Source organism: Echiichthys vipera (assembly GCF_963691815.1).
Source record: "Echiichthys vipera genome assembly, chromosome: 17".
In the NCBI taxonomy this organism is placed as follows: domain Eukaryota; kingdom Metazoa; phylum Chordata; class Actinopteri; order Perciformes; family Trachinidae; genus Echiichthys; species Echiichthys vipera.
In genome coordinates, this window is record NC_139842.1 from 25,558,056 (window position 1) to 25,573,446 (window position 15,391).

The 15,391-nt window shown below is 43.5% G+C and overlaps 1 protein-coding gene across 1 annotated transcript in view; it reads right to left on the minus strand.

The window, feature by feature from the left end:
• Positions 1 to 10,896, minus strand: part of caskin1 (CASK interacting protein 1) — a gene marked incomplete at its 5' end in the record, with an annotated part of 126,199 nt that extends 115,303 nt beyond the window's left edge. Inside the window, one exon of the mRNA XM_083932074.1 lies at positions 10,803 to 10,896. Within this exon, the coding sequence (XP_083788200.1) occupies positions 10,803 to 10,896 (94 nt within the window). The remainder of the gene's footprint in view (positions 1 to 10,802) is intronic.
• Between the last annotated feature and the right edge of the window lie 4,495 nt (positions 10,897 to 15,391).

Here is a 15,391-nt window from a genome sequence, read left to right on the forward strand (position 1 = left end):
CTCCTTCTCCTTCTCCATCCTTTACTTTACTTCCCTGTCATATGATTTCCTCTCTTTCCTCCCTATCCTCCCACCTCCCCCTCCTGCCATCCACTCACTCACCTCTCCTGCTCTCTCCTATTCTCCCTGAACTTGCCACTGACCCATTAAACTATGTGGATGTTATTTTTGGTGCAGAGCTTTGTGCAGATGACAAGGTCTGTTTGTGAGTGAGAGAGAGAGAGAGAGAGAGGGAGAGAGAGAGAGAGAGAGAGAGAGAGGGAGAGAGAGAGAGAGAGAGGGAGAGAGAGAGAGAGAGAGAGGGAGAGAGAGAGAGAGAGAGAGAGAGAGAGGGAGAGAGAGGGAGAGAGGGAGAGAGAGAGAGGGAGAGAGAGAGAGAGGGAGAGAGAGAGAGAGAGAGAGGGAGAGAGAGAGGGAGAGAGAGAGAGAGGGAGAGAGAGAGAGAGAGAGAGGGAGAGAGAGGGAGAGAGGGGGAGACTTGATGTGTATGTGGCAGTCAGAATAAAGACAGGTGGGAATGACTCCGTTCAGCTAACCCTTTGTTTCATCACCTGTTTTCGCTTTCATCATTTTCAGCCTTTCACCCCCCCCCCCTCCTCCATCTGTACCGCCCGCCCATCAACCCCCCCCCCCTGACTACAAAATATCTCTCCCTCTCCCTTTTTCTTTTTCTTTCCTCTCTCTTCTCCAACTCCTTTCACCATTCTCTTTTCCTCTGAGCAAAAATATCCATCCACCTCTCCCTCCCTCTCTCTCTCTCCATCTGTTCTGTAATTCAATCATGGAGGCAGTCAGCAGAGAGGTGAGTGATGGTGTTTTGGAGGAAAATGCGGGGAACTCGGCCAGCCAATCTCTCACTATTATCACTTCCAAAGCGGTTTTCAAGATGAAACTCAATAATCAAAGAATCCTTAACTGTCTGACCTATTTTTTTTAAATTCACTTTGCATATTTGCCTCTCCGTGCTTCTCTCTCTCTGTGTACGTCTGTAAAGTGCACTTGATTGATAAGACAAATATTTAAAACTCAGTTTTCTCTAATGCAAAACAAGAATTATTATGAACAAGAAGCACTTTTTCAGAGAGACCACAGCATGCTGGAAGAAAACCCCCACATTCTCCACGATATGTTCAAGGCTCTCTGAGAAGATGTGACAGCAACACCCCCAACACAAACACACACACACACACACTCATCATGTCATTTACACCTCATCTCATGTTGTACCACCATTACAGGAAGTCTGAACTCAGCTCAGCCAGAAAAGCTCTGTAGCTCTGAATTCATAAAATAAATTAAATTGAATCACACGTCTACCCTGGAACTTTCAATTTGCTCTGCCGCTGCCTTTGGGAACGCACCGTTGGAGCTCATTAACTATGTCAGAAAATCCCAACTCACCCATTAAATCGTACTATCTCTTATGGGCGGGCGTAACGGATGACGACAGTGATGGGCCATCCCAGTCGGCTACATACGTCACCTTGTTCGTTGCTCTGATTGGTCCTACTCTGTGGTAGTGCTATTTAATTGTGTGCAGTTGTATTTTGAACTGCATGCGTTGGTGCCGCCCCCTGAGTTGGGAAAGTCTGTTGATTATTCCCAGACCCTACATCTGGACACATGCGGGTCTGGATTTCCAGGCAATCACAAGTGAATTTAACTGCATAAACCAGCTGTGAATCACTGTATCCAATCATTATAATCCATCTATTATACCGAAAATACCGTTTTATTCCCATGATTCACTGTTTTTTTCTGGATTACAGTGCTCCCTCTCCTTATTCATTGTATTGCTCACTTGACCTTCTTTTTCAACCAGCTGACAGTTTGTCAGTGACTTGACCATCGGACTTTGTTAAAACTTAATTGGCTGTTGCAACAGGTGACGTGTGTTACTTCCTTAAACCAGCTGCTGGTGACTTGGCGAGTATCAGGAGATGACATTTTGCCATTTTGAGTCCAGACGAGACGGGTCATTCACACGGCTGCTACTCTCACCTGCAACGTTCTAAACTTGGAAGTTGGAATTTCTGAGTTCCCATTCAGATATGTTTACTGGTGCGCCGCCTGAAGTTAGAATGCACCTTAAAGGTCAAGATATCTTGGCTTCTAATGCTTCAATTACAACCATGTGTCTTGTACAAGGGTCATGTCTACATGGTAACCCAATATTTCTGAAAGTCTTGTGAGATGGTCGACCTTGAGCATTAAGCTTGAGTGCTTACGGTTAGATGGTTGTTGTTATGCATCAAAATCAAATGACTAAGGTCAGTATAGGGGGTCGGAGAGTGAGTCCCGTAGGTGCTTTTGTGAGTTTTCTCAAATCTAGGGTTACCAATTGTTGGAGAAAAATATAATATGCTCATAAACATGCTGTGATATCTTAATCATGGGGGGTTTACATAGTGAAGTGTTGGATGTTTGCTCTGAAATGTGTGTACAAGGTGTTGCTTTATTATTCTAGCACCATAATAGATAATAACAGATGGTTGCACTATAATACTTCATGTACTTTTCTGGTGTCTGTGTTCATGCATACATGTGCCATAAGCTTCTATGATCAGATCTATGTATTAAACCATATATATTCTTGTAAGGTCAACTGAGGCTCTTCAGGTTATTTCTTTATTCATCCTCTGGAAGGATATTTTTCATTTGCTCCTGAAAAGGTTTTCAGATAAACATGTAGCCCTTTAACTGGAGCTAAAACGTGAAAAAGCTGCAGTAATATGATGTGACTTTTTGTCATATGTCAGAAATTCATACTGCAGCAGAAAAAGCTAGAACCATGGTGCTTATAATCAGTAGTGTGTACATTATAGTACAAGTGCACCCTGCAAAAAAAACAGCTTCTTTGCACCATGTTTCTCTCAGTAAAGCATATATTTGCAGACAGAGCACAGTTAACCAACATGAAGACTGTGGCTGACAGTATGGGAAGTTTCCTCTCTGCCTGCCCCTTTATGAATGTGCACTGGTGTGGATGCAATCATGTGCTCTACTCCTCTGCCTGCACATCAACACAGAACGATGGGGGAGAGAGTAAGTGAGGAAGAGAGGGGAGGGGGAGGGGGTCGTTGGTGTCCCGAATGGTCTGCGGTCGTCTCTCTTGGCTTCAGAGAGAAAAGGAAGGGGGCCGAGTGTTGCAGCGATGGAAGCATGTGTCAGTTTCTCGTGGCAGTTAACACTGTGCCTGAGGTTGAATTTCCTAATAATTTCATTGATGTAGCACACACACACACACACACACACACACACACACACACACACACACACGCTCAAACAACCCAGAGCCTTTTCTGACACACAATAAACAACCATCTATACAAATTACACCACCTGCTTTGACATACACTGAAGCAGCCCATTAACAAACACAGACCTGAGGTCACACTCAGGGTCTGCTCCATGCGCGCACACACACACACACACACACACACACACACACACACAACCTTGCACTTCTGAGTGACAGCAAACTGATCATGACTCCAGATGGTGCAGATGTGTTTGTGTGTGCGTGCGTGTGTGTGTGTGTGCATGTGTGTGCATGTGTGTGTGCTTGCGTGTGTGTGTATGTGTGTGTGTGTGTGTGTGTGTGTGTGTGTGTGTGTGTGTGTGTGTGTGTGTGTGTGTGTGTGTGTGTGTGTGTGTGTGTATGTGCTGCAGGTGAATGTGTGCAGACTGTATGTAGCCTGAGTAGGAGTAAATTAGTTTCAGAGGGGCAAAGCCTTTGCCAGACCCATAACACACACACACACACACACTCTCACACACACACACACAAACACACACACACACACACACACTACAGCCAATTTGCCTTCTCAGTCACGTATATATACACCTCTGTACTGACACAGTGTGACCACACATCCACGCATTACCACCACATACCACACACACATTTCTCTCTGAACTACACACACAAACACAAACACACACACACACACAGACACACACAGCTGTCCTGCGAGCTTTGTGTTGAATGCTAGATAACAAACAGGTCTGCGTTAACATCAGCCTAGTGTTACACTTCCCTGCTGTTTGTCTGGGACTCTCAGCTTCACTCTGTCATTACTGCCGCCCTGCTTCTATCTGCCTGTTTGTTCTTTTGCTGTAAGAAAGGCCCACAGTCCGCCTCATGTAACATCAGTGTCATGCAGACACAACCCCTGCTCCCAGAGCACTCAGCTTTTCAGGAACTGAGAAAAAACATCCCCAAAGCAATTTCAGTCCAAAGCAACTGGACTTGGTTATTTGTCTAGGAAGACGTTTCACCTCTCATCCAAGAGGCTTCATCACTTCATGTACGCATCTGACCAGGCTGGGACTGGTCCAACTAACTGGTGTGAGATCCAGGTATTTAACCTCTCACAAGGCCGATGAGAAAAAACATGGTTTATTTAGCTTTTCACATCCACAAATGAAACTTCCCAAAGCGTGTTAACCAGTCTGTGTAGCACAAAGCTGTTTCTGCGGTAGAGTGAATTATACATTCAGTGCGATACTGGAAAGGCCGGGCCTCCGCAGACTGATAGGAGTTAAAAGACACTACAACAGAGCTGAGCAGGGCCAGACCTTGATCCTGCGTTTAAACACCTTCAGTTCCACAGGCTGGCACTTCACACCACACATAAGGGTAAGTTATGGAAGGGCAACCCTCAGGATGGAGCCATTAAATGTTGTCGTCAGCCAATGATGTGACTGTGATGAGTGTTTATTGAGGAGTGATGGTGGCCTGTGTCAGATCAATGATGGATTGTCCAGCATGTCTGCCTGCATGCTGCTTGATTAAATATGAACACACAGGGAGCAGACAAAGCCTAACCATGGAATCTAGCCACCGTGCCATCACAGTAACATTACTGGACTGGAGGCACATTATCAAAACTCTTCCCACAGTGGGAGAAAACTCTAAATGGACCAATCTGTCATTCATTTACCTTTGATTTCACACAAAAGGCATTCAATAAACACATTTCCCAAAAATGCATGCACTCCTTCCTCACTCATACTTCACCACCTGCAGAACACATTGGCCCTCATGCAAGAACCTACGGACACATTGGCTGAAGTCTCTTGTACGAGTGATTTAGGAGAACCTGCTGCATTCACCAGTTTCTCTCCCATTCTGAATTTTCTCTGAGGTGTGAGCACTATTTAAAAGTCGTCCAGACCTGTCGGAGGAGTCATGTGCAGTCAGCTGTGAGCCAGACCTCAGGCTTCCAGTAGATTATATTTTTCATTACTTTGAAGCAATTTTGAGTTTGGAAATCCTATAAATTACACTTCATAATTATGTTGACACTATACTGTTTGACTCTGCATTTTTAATTATAATATCATTATAAATGTATCCTAATGATATCATAATTATTTTTAAATTGGCTATAAATGGTATTGTAAAACACTACAACGTATAATATCCATATGAACATCTCAAAGTGCAAAACAGCTTCAATGATTTCTCCTCCTGTAGTCATCGATGCCCCTGCTGTGGTGAGACTTTTCATTGTTTAAAGCCATTTTCATATCAAACCAATTCTTCTTCATTTCAGTGACAGTACGACCCTTAGATGACATCAAATTATAAATTATTACTTTTTTTAACTCTCCTCGGCTTCATAAAGTCCTTTTACTTCCCTTTATACGAAAGCAGGACTACAACCAACGTGACATATGGGGCAGGACACAGAGCCTTATATGTTAATATTGGGGCATTACTTATGCTCATCTACACACAGGTGGTATTCATCATGTTTACATGGGTCATCTACACAGTTATCTGAAGTTAGGAGTGTTTGTGAATCTGATGTAACACACTCGTAGGAAACCATTGTGCGAAAAAACGTAAGAGGAAGGTTAGATAAGATTACAAAAGTGTTCTTGCATGAGGCCCAATATATCTACAGCACATTTTTCAAATGCAGTTTTCAAAACTGTTAAAAACACATTTCAAACAGATGATGGCTCATTCTGTGTATTTCTACAGTAACTATATTGAAAGAAAGTTGAAATTATTACAAAATCTTAATAATAAATACAATTAAATAATCAGTATGAGTAATTATATTACACATGTTAATGTGTTTTTTGTAAATATATTGTATAATTTTTTTAATAAATGACTAAATGGAAAAATATAAAAAAATAAAGGCTTTTGCTTGCCTGGAAATCCAGACCCACGTGTATCCAGATGTAGGGTCTGGGAATAATCAACAGACTTTCCCAACTCAGGGGGCGGCACCAACGCATGCAGTTCAAAATACCACTGCACACAATTAGATAGCACTACCACAGAGTAGGACCAATCAGAACGTATCTATCCGACTGTGACGGCACATCACTGAACTCATAACTAATGAGTTCCAACGGTAGGGGATACACATGACAGGCATGGTCACAAGATACATCTGAGAGACTGTGAGCTGATTATAGGGGAAGAAAAGAAGGTGTATATAGATATAAATATATATAGTTATATATATATATGTATATAGTTATATAGATTTATATTATGTTTTTCTTATATATGCTGTCTGTATAATATTTGTTGTTTGTATAAATGTATGTTATTATGTAATATGTAATTTCCCCCTGGGATTATTAAAGTATTTCTGATTCTGATTCTGATTCTGAGAAGAAGTATAAAGTATAGGAGGAAATGTATGTAGGTGATGCATTGCAACAACAGGAAAATGGAGTTGAATCAGCAGCTCTTCACCAAGGTTACTGCTGCAGGAGTATCACCTGTAATGCATCACAGAGTTATGCTTCTGGTATTTTGTCCCAGTGTGTAAGACTCTTCAGTAGAGTCCAGTGCCCGTGGGCCTCATATTCATATTCATGTCTGTGTGTGTGTGTGTGTGTGTGTGTGTGTGTTTGTGTGTGTGTGTGTGTGTGTGTGTGTGTGTGTGTGTGTGTGTGTGTGTGTGTGTGTGTGAGAGAGAGTGTGTGTGTGCGTGTGTTTGAGGGCTTACCTGTACCCTGTACCTGATGTACTAAACAGTAGTCTGAAGAGCACTTTGGCGTAGACCAAAGGTTATTTTGTGATGCGCTCTTGTACATAATGTACTCCAACGAGTTCAACCGATTCTATTTTGGGCACTACCTGAATATGCTGGACCCTACCAACTCTTTTTTACCCAAGGAATGTGTGTGTTTTGCACTAGACAGTCTGCAGACTTTAATCCGAGGGGTTTCCTGTATGTGCTCTGCTCCTCTCTCCGCCGCCTGCCAGCATGCAGTACACCCCGCTGCTGCCTACAAACTGTTTTGAGGCCCTGTGACGAGTCCTGCAGAGTGAACTTTGCCATCCGCGGTAAAGCCGTGAAGAAGTTAGCTTACTATAATACAATATAACCTGTTGCACCCAGAAATGTTTTAAAGCAAGCAGAGTCAATATCCTTGTCAGAAAATCCATGTTCTCCAACAGTGGAATGATTTATTCATTCTTTTTCTGTTTCCAGCCTAAATCCTTCTCCAGAGTATTTCAGCTCCAGGAAACCAGTCTTAAACCTGCATTTAGTGTTTTATGGGTGAGGCTGGGTAAGAAGTCCTCTCTCCTGATACAGGTCCTTTCATATCTGGGTAATGACATATGTCAGGATATAGCATGTTTTCTGCTAATTCAATAAAGAAATAATAAATATGAAATATTCACATGATAAAGTTCACTAAACACTGGACGTCGAATGGATGTTGGATGGACAGGTTTGGACGTGCAGGTCTATATTGGCTCCTTTGGTCTATGACTGATTCTGGACATCTATTGGACGTCCATCTAGGTGCACTATTTGGATGTCCAACCATGACCCAACCTGGGCGTATTGACGTTCATCATTCGACCTTTGAACTGGGTACATTTCTTTGGATATCATTTGACATCTATGACAGGTGCAGGAAATGTACATGATTGTTTTTTTTTTCGTTGTTTTATATTTTCCTGTTTTTCTTGAACTGGTTTGTTTTGAATAATCTATTTATTTATTTTTGTATATATGTTTTTTGTATTTATCTGTTTTTATTTGGAAAAGCAATTACGCCCCCTGGGCGCCTCCCTAGGGAGGTGTTCCAGGCACGTCCAGCTGGGAGGAGGCCTCGGGGAAGACCCAGGACCAGGTGGAGAGATTAGATCTCCACACTGGCCTGGGAACGCCTCAGGATCCCCCAGTTAGAGCTGGTTAATGTGGCCCGGGAAAGGGAAGTTTGGGGTCCCCTGCTGGAGCTGCTGCCCCCGAGACCTGATCCAGGATAAGCGGTTGAAGATGAGATGAGATGAATTAGTTGAAAATAGTTTCATGGTAGCCTATCCACCTTATTATGACAGAACTCTCTGACAATCAAATACTACTGAGCCAGAAAATGCAGGTCGGGAGCAACAAGCTAACGTTAGCTGTGGCTCGGGTGGATGAGCGGGTTGGGCCTTGGGCAAGACACTTCCCCCAGCTTGTCTGGTCTGACTATGCTGTATGTTCGAGATGATGGTCAGAGGGGCTGTAGGCGCTGAATGGCGATCGTAAAGAGAGAAGACTCATGTTATAATTATTATGGAATAAGTCTAAATTTGATGTTGAAAAGACGTCTAAAATGACCACATTTGGACTATAAATAGCCCTTACACCAACATTGGACGTTTGGTTAACGTCGGAAAAAGACGCCACCTGGCGTTACAAAACAACCCCGTCATTGGACGTCCAAAAATGACACGGACAATGCGTCACTCTGACGTCCCATTGCACAGGGGGAGTCTATTTCGGTATACTCCTGTGTGAATTAAATACAAATAAAAGTACTGAGTATTTTCCCATTTTAATGAACATAACGTGCAAATATCAGACCATAAAGTGTCGTCCAAATGATGTAAATATTAAGTCGCTGCTTTTTGACATTGCAATATAAACTATATAGAAAAGTATATACAGACATTTTTATATTGTTCTGATGATGATCTTCTTGGTTCTTTTGCTTTTTGGCTGGGCGATTTTGAATTTGGAATAGTTTGAATAAAAAAAGGTATCTCCGTAATGTTGTATCACAAAATCTCAGTGTCATTTTTCACATTACTGATTCTTCAAATGATCATATTGCATTATTTTCCAACCATAGTTATGGGTGCTAATGTATCCATACACAAAATGTGTATGGATACATTAGGGATTAATAAAGTAATCCATCTACTGTATCTATCTATCTATCTATATATCTATCTGTCTGTCTGTCTGTCTGTCTGTCTGTCTGTCTGTCTACCTATCTGTCTATCTATCTATCTATCCAACTGTCTATCTATCTATCTATCTATCTATCTATCTATCCATCTGTCTGTCTGTCTGTCTGTCTGTCTATCTATCTATTCATCTGTCTGTGTATCTGTCTGTCTGTCTGTCTATCTGTCTATCTACCTATCTGTCTATCTATCTATCTATCTATCTATCTATCTATCTATCTATCTATCTATCTATCCGTCTGTCTGCCTGTCTGTCTGTCTGTCTGTCTGTCTGTCTGTCTGTCTATCTATCTATCTATCTATCTATCTATCTATCTATCTATCTATCTATCCATCCATCTATGTATCTATAAAAGACTGAATAAAGGTCCTACACAGGTGTCACAGAGGTATAATGAGCAGCATAACAGAAGGCACCTGTGTGTCTGTGCAGGCTCTTTAAATGGGTGACTCAAAGAGGAGAATGTTAGTGCTCAAAGTAATCCAGTGTCAGTGATTTTCTCATAAAGTCCTCAAACGCCAAAAAACCACAGTCGTGGACCATTATTTGTCATCAACACCAGCTCCTTTTATTCAAATGAGGCCCACCTGCTGTTTGGATGCTACAGACCTGCCTCACTGGAACAGGTCACTGGATAATGAGGGGAGCCAATCACATGACGTGTGGACTGGAGCTGGAGAAAGGGAGGATTTTTCTTTCAATGTTTTTTTACCCGAATAACTCGCAGTGTCTCAGCTTAAATGTGCGGAAATTGTGATTCATGCAGTTGGGCCCCTATAGCAGCATCCTCCCTGTCTGTTGATAGGTACATGAGCCGGTTCTTTATCAGTGGAGGTATCAGTATGGCAGCTACAGTAGCAGCCTCTACAGAGTGCTCTATCTGCAGCTCTCTGGCTTTACTCTGTACTGCCCACACATTAGAGTGGGCTGTGGAAGCCAAACACTATTGGATGTTATAGAGCTACATTGCCTGCAGACAATAAACAATTAGAAGAGCGAACTCATACAGAATAGAACAGAATAAAGCTTTTACTCCTCACTTTACACACACAACGTTGAGGGTGATGTTGAACAATCACAAGGCCACGGCATCAGTTCACTCATGAGACAGGGTCACACAGATCCTTCATCCAAACACCCCCACCCCCACCCCCCTGCTGCAGCGGACTCATACAGGGGTCTCAAGATGGGCTGTCACTCTCCAATCACACCACTAATCACTGATACACCCTGATGCATACAACCTATGTCTCTCTCTCTCTCTCTCTCTCTCTCTCTCTCTCTCTCTCTCTCTCTCTCTCTCTCTCTCTCTCTCTCTCTCCAACCCACACATACACATACACATACACATAATGTACATGCACACACACATAATCATTATCATCATCCTCCTCCTCCTCCTCCTCCTCAGTTAGGCCCAACAGTAGCAAACAGGCAGCAATAATGTGTGAGAAATGGCCGTGTAATCATGTGTCTCACAGACCCTCAGGAGGTATGTTTTCGGTAGAATACTACAGCAGTCCAGATGGAACACAATAGAATAGAACAGAACAGAATAGAATGTCTTACTTGCTTTCCCTGGCCGGGGCCTCTGCAGCAGCTTCTGCACGGTGAGCAGGTCCTCGGTCTTCACCGCCTGCAGCAGTTCCTGGTCCTTCCCCATCTTCCGCGCTGAGCCGCTCTACTCCCGCAGCATCCTCCGACACAGAGGCGCTTCAGCCCAGCCTCACCGCGCTCAGGGTGCGTCTACCACGGCCACAAACAGCCTCCCTCCTCCTCCCCTGGTCCCTGACTAGATGAGAGCCCCTAGATCTCTGGCATATGATGGGGTGTGAGGGCTGTGAGGATAGACTGGGTGGGATGGAGGGATGCTCTCGGGTTCCTCCCCCCTCCCCCCCGTTAAGTGCAGCGCCTCTGGATGGGGACGGGATCGGGGGCTACTGGGCCGTCCTGGATTCCAGTATCAGCGCGCTGGCGTCGCGTGCGTGATATGTTGATGGGCGAGATGACTGGTTTTCTCGTTTCCACGGTGTGCTCGCGCTCCTCGTCCGTGCTAACAGCTGGAGGCTGCTCGGTCTGTTACAGCCGCGCTCCAAAACAACGATGAACTGAACGGGAAACGGCGCCGAATCCGCGCCGACGGAAGGAGACGTCAACCGGACTGAGCAGCCTCGCGGGCTAGTTGCCGCTGCGCGTAAATGACTGTGAGTCTAACAAACGTGTGCGCGCGGTGTCCGTTCCTCCAGAGGTTCTGCCGCTCTCGTGCTCTGCGTCGTAAACACAATCCGGGGCTGCTGCTGATGCAGCCATCGCTCCGCGTGCGCTCGAGCACTGGATTTGGTAATGGTTTTCTCCGCGTGGGGGCAGGTGTAGCGAGGGGGGCACGGACACGCGCCCGCGCGCTCTACAGCTGGCCCCAGCTCGTACAGCTAAATGGTTCGTGCTGCAACTTGGGGGCGGACCGGGAGCGGGGGGCTCTCCCGCCTCCCTGCTCCTCTCCGGCTCTGTTTCTATGGCCCTGCTCTGTCTGTTCTGAGGCTGCAGAGATGTGTTCAGCTGCCGAGGAAGGAACACACGAGTGAATCACCAACGTGCTCCAGCTCTGTTTTATACTGGCTCCATTTACATTTATAAGGCTGTGTTAGCTTCGCCTGCTCACACATTTTCACCAAGTCCTGTCAGAGTTCGATGTAATCCATTACAGTTAGTGCACAAGACAAGTGATTCAGATTTAAATACAAACACATGTTCCCCCAGCACACCTTAGAGACACACCTGCCTGTGCGTGGAAGACCTCCTGAGCAGGGCTGTAGCTATGGTTCCCCTGAAGAAGTGTTAGATTGTTGCAGAAAAGAAGATCTGTGTCGAATTCAAGTTTATGTTTAGATGTTTAATTAGATTGTTTTTTTAGATGTACACTGCTTACTAGCTTCCAGATGATTTTGCTTGTATGACATGATAATGTTTGCAGTATCAGTAAGTCACTTAACCATCTTTTTAAAGGCACGTACACGCTTCAAAGTTCATAAGTGGCGTATTGACTGATGTATTTTATGTCACAGAACTAAACATTAAAACCTCTTAAGCCTCATCTAAGCCATCTAACCAAAGACGCCTTGACTTTGAAACAAGGTAAAGTTGAGAAATGCTACCTCACCTCTGGGTCCAGCACTCACTAGTGCAGTACTCTATTGACATGTCTTGAGGCAGCGAGTTACGCATGGATGCACAGCATGAAAACCTCTGGAGAGTCTTGCCATGCTCACAATAACAATGCTAACATGAGGATGTTGAGCATGTATATGCTAATCATTTGCTAATTAGCACTGAACACAAAGTACAGCTGAGTTAATGTCATTAGTTTTGCAGGTTCTTGTAATAAACTAAACATTGGACAAATTGAAATGTTGAGCCTTGTACGGTGGTGCAGGAAGCTGAAGAACCACCAAATGTATTACAATTCATTCTAAAGGACACCTGAATGTATACCAAATCCCATGGCAATATTTGTTTAACTCAAAATCAATATATCTTTTGTTTTTGTTCAAAATCCCAAATATCAACCTCATGGCAACGCCAAAATGTCAATGCAGTCCATACAATAGTTGTTGAGATTCTTCAGTCTGGACCAAAGCCGTCGACCATGCAGCCAGCATTGGCGCTCCTAATGCAGCCAGCATGGCTAAAAGAGGTCTTTTTTTATAAAGGGTGACACTTGGCAGAAAAACCATAGCAAAAAAGGACTGCAAATGTACATTGTGTTGATTAAAGAGAACCCTAGCCTCAGCTGTTTCCTTTGAATTGGTGCGACTTGTTTGGGCCAACATTTGGATTTGTCCAGTGTTTTGGTTTATGTCCAAACAAGGTCTGATATTATATCACAAGACTTTGAAAATTCTCCGCACCTGATGCTAAATTCCAAGTAAATTGGAAGTAACTCTTTCATCTGGTATTCCACCAAAAAAGGAATCAACCACGAGTCAGAGCCTTCATCACGTGATAATATCCCAGCATGTTAATGTAAATACATGTAAAGTTCTATGGCTGATTTTCATCAGTCGGGCTCCTAGAATCGTTGTCATCCTCATTTTCAGTTCTATATTTTTCTGTAATTGCTTTATTTTAATGGAACGGTTTTGGGAAATACATCTGTTCCCTTTCTTACTGAGGATGAAATATAAAAATCAATCCCGCTCACATACAGTCAGTATAAAGCTGTGGACTGTGGTTAACTGCTGCTGCAGCTTCATATCTAGCTTCAGAGAGTCCTCTTCTATCTCATTAAAAGAAAGCAAATGTGTATTTCCAAAACCTTTCTTTTAGCTTCAAATGTTAGGTAACATATCAGAGAATATACAATAGCCCTTTCAATAATGTAGTCCCTCGACACACCTGTATAGCCTGTAGATAACCTGTGAATGTGCTGCTGTCATAAAGAAAAATTAGAGAAAGAAGAGCACAGATCACTGAGTTTGACTCTGACTTCTTACTGCAGTATCTAACTTGTCTTCTTTCTCTGGCCAACCTCCTCCAGGTTTTTCACTTCACTCTCCTCTCCATTGTGTGTGTGTGTGTGTGTGTGTGTGTGTGTGTGTGTGTGTGTGTGTGTGTGTGTGTGTGTGTGTGTGTGTGGGCAGTGTGCAGTGCTGGGATGCTGCTCCCTGCCTCCTCCACATATCCACTGTGTTATGTAAGAATACTGACGAGTAGCCCATATGGTTGTGAGAGCGTATTTATAAATCTCTCTCTGTTAATGCAAAAGCAGCTCACGCTCCCAGGGCCGTGTTAATACTAACACTTGATATGTAAATGCTTCATTCTAGAGTTTACCTGCACCCCACCCCTTCTCCCTCTTTTGTGTCTAATATAATGTCCACTATTACACTCAAAGAGAATCTTCCTCTCTTTCTCGCTATCTGTGTGTGAGTTCATTGTGGGGTATGGTTATAGTAGAGGGTGTGAAATGCCTTACCAGAATGGGCACTTCCTTTGGGTTCTAGGAGGAAGGAGAAATTGCACTCGCACATTTTATCACACAATCAAACAAACAAGGAAACAAGATGAGGACTGTTTGAGATAAAGCACAACAAGCTGCACTGCTTTAAAGGACCAGGACAAACTGTAATGTTTGGAAGCAGATGAGAGAAGAAGCAGAGACTGCTCAGGTGCATATTTAAGAGATGGTGATAGTGGCGCTATCAGCACAATTTCATAATATTTCATAAACATTTTTCTCGTTAATGTAACATTCTCCTACCTAAATAAGGTTTATCCATATCATCTCTTCCCAAAGCCAAAATATTGATTTCTCACTCCTGCCTGCATGTTGGTAAGTTATAATTAAGGGATAAGAAGAGCTGTTTGCTGTGTTAAAAGTATGGCAACGGTTATCAGGCTAAGTCTGCACACAAAACCATGCTTATTTGAAACTCGACAGTCACAAAAACTGAAGAAGGGATGTTGTGTGAAGCATCCAGAAAAGCACACTGCCCTCAAGTGGCCTGGCAGAAATCATGCACCTCCCAGGAGGGCTTTCAATGTTAAGTGTTGTTGTTGAGCAGTGATGAGTAATATCATGTGTTTTTGTGTCTATTTTAATATAAACCATTGGCTGAAATATGCATATTCTTATACCGAGTTGCAGGTATGTAGATTATAACAGTCAGCACATCAGCATGAAAACATCAGAGACCATCTTGTGATGCAATCACACCAGCCACGACACCAAATCAGGCCAGGGCCATGAAGTGGTGGACCAGTGGACCCTTCCCTTCTTCCTACCCCTCTACTTCCACCTGCCTTGCTCGGACCACATCCATCTTTGAGCTCAGCAGTCATTTTGATCTACACTACACACCTGCAGAGTATTGTGACTGAATCTTGCATGGTTATCAGGCCAGGGGCGTAAAGTGTGTGTGTGGCGGGGGCACTTCCTGCCCCTCGCTCAGACCACACCCATTTTTTAACTTGACGTTCATTTTGATCTTAAAGTGGAATTCCAACGCAAAATCATCCTACGGTCTTTTTCGGCACTTACATACATCAAATACGCCATCGATACAGTTATTTCGTGTATAGACTATTAACAGAGAAATCCCAGAGAGACGTTTACAGTCGGACGTGGCTAAAACGTAATTTTTAAGCACTAATACTGCTCA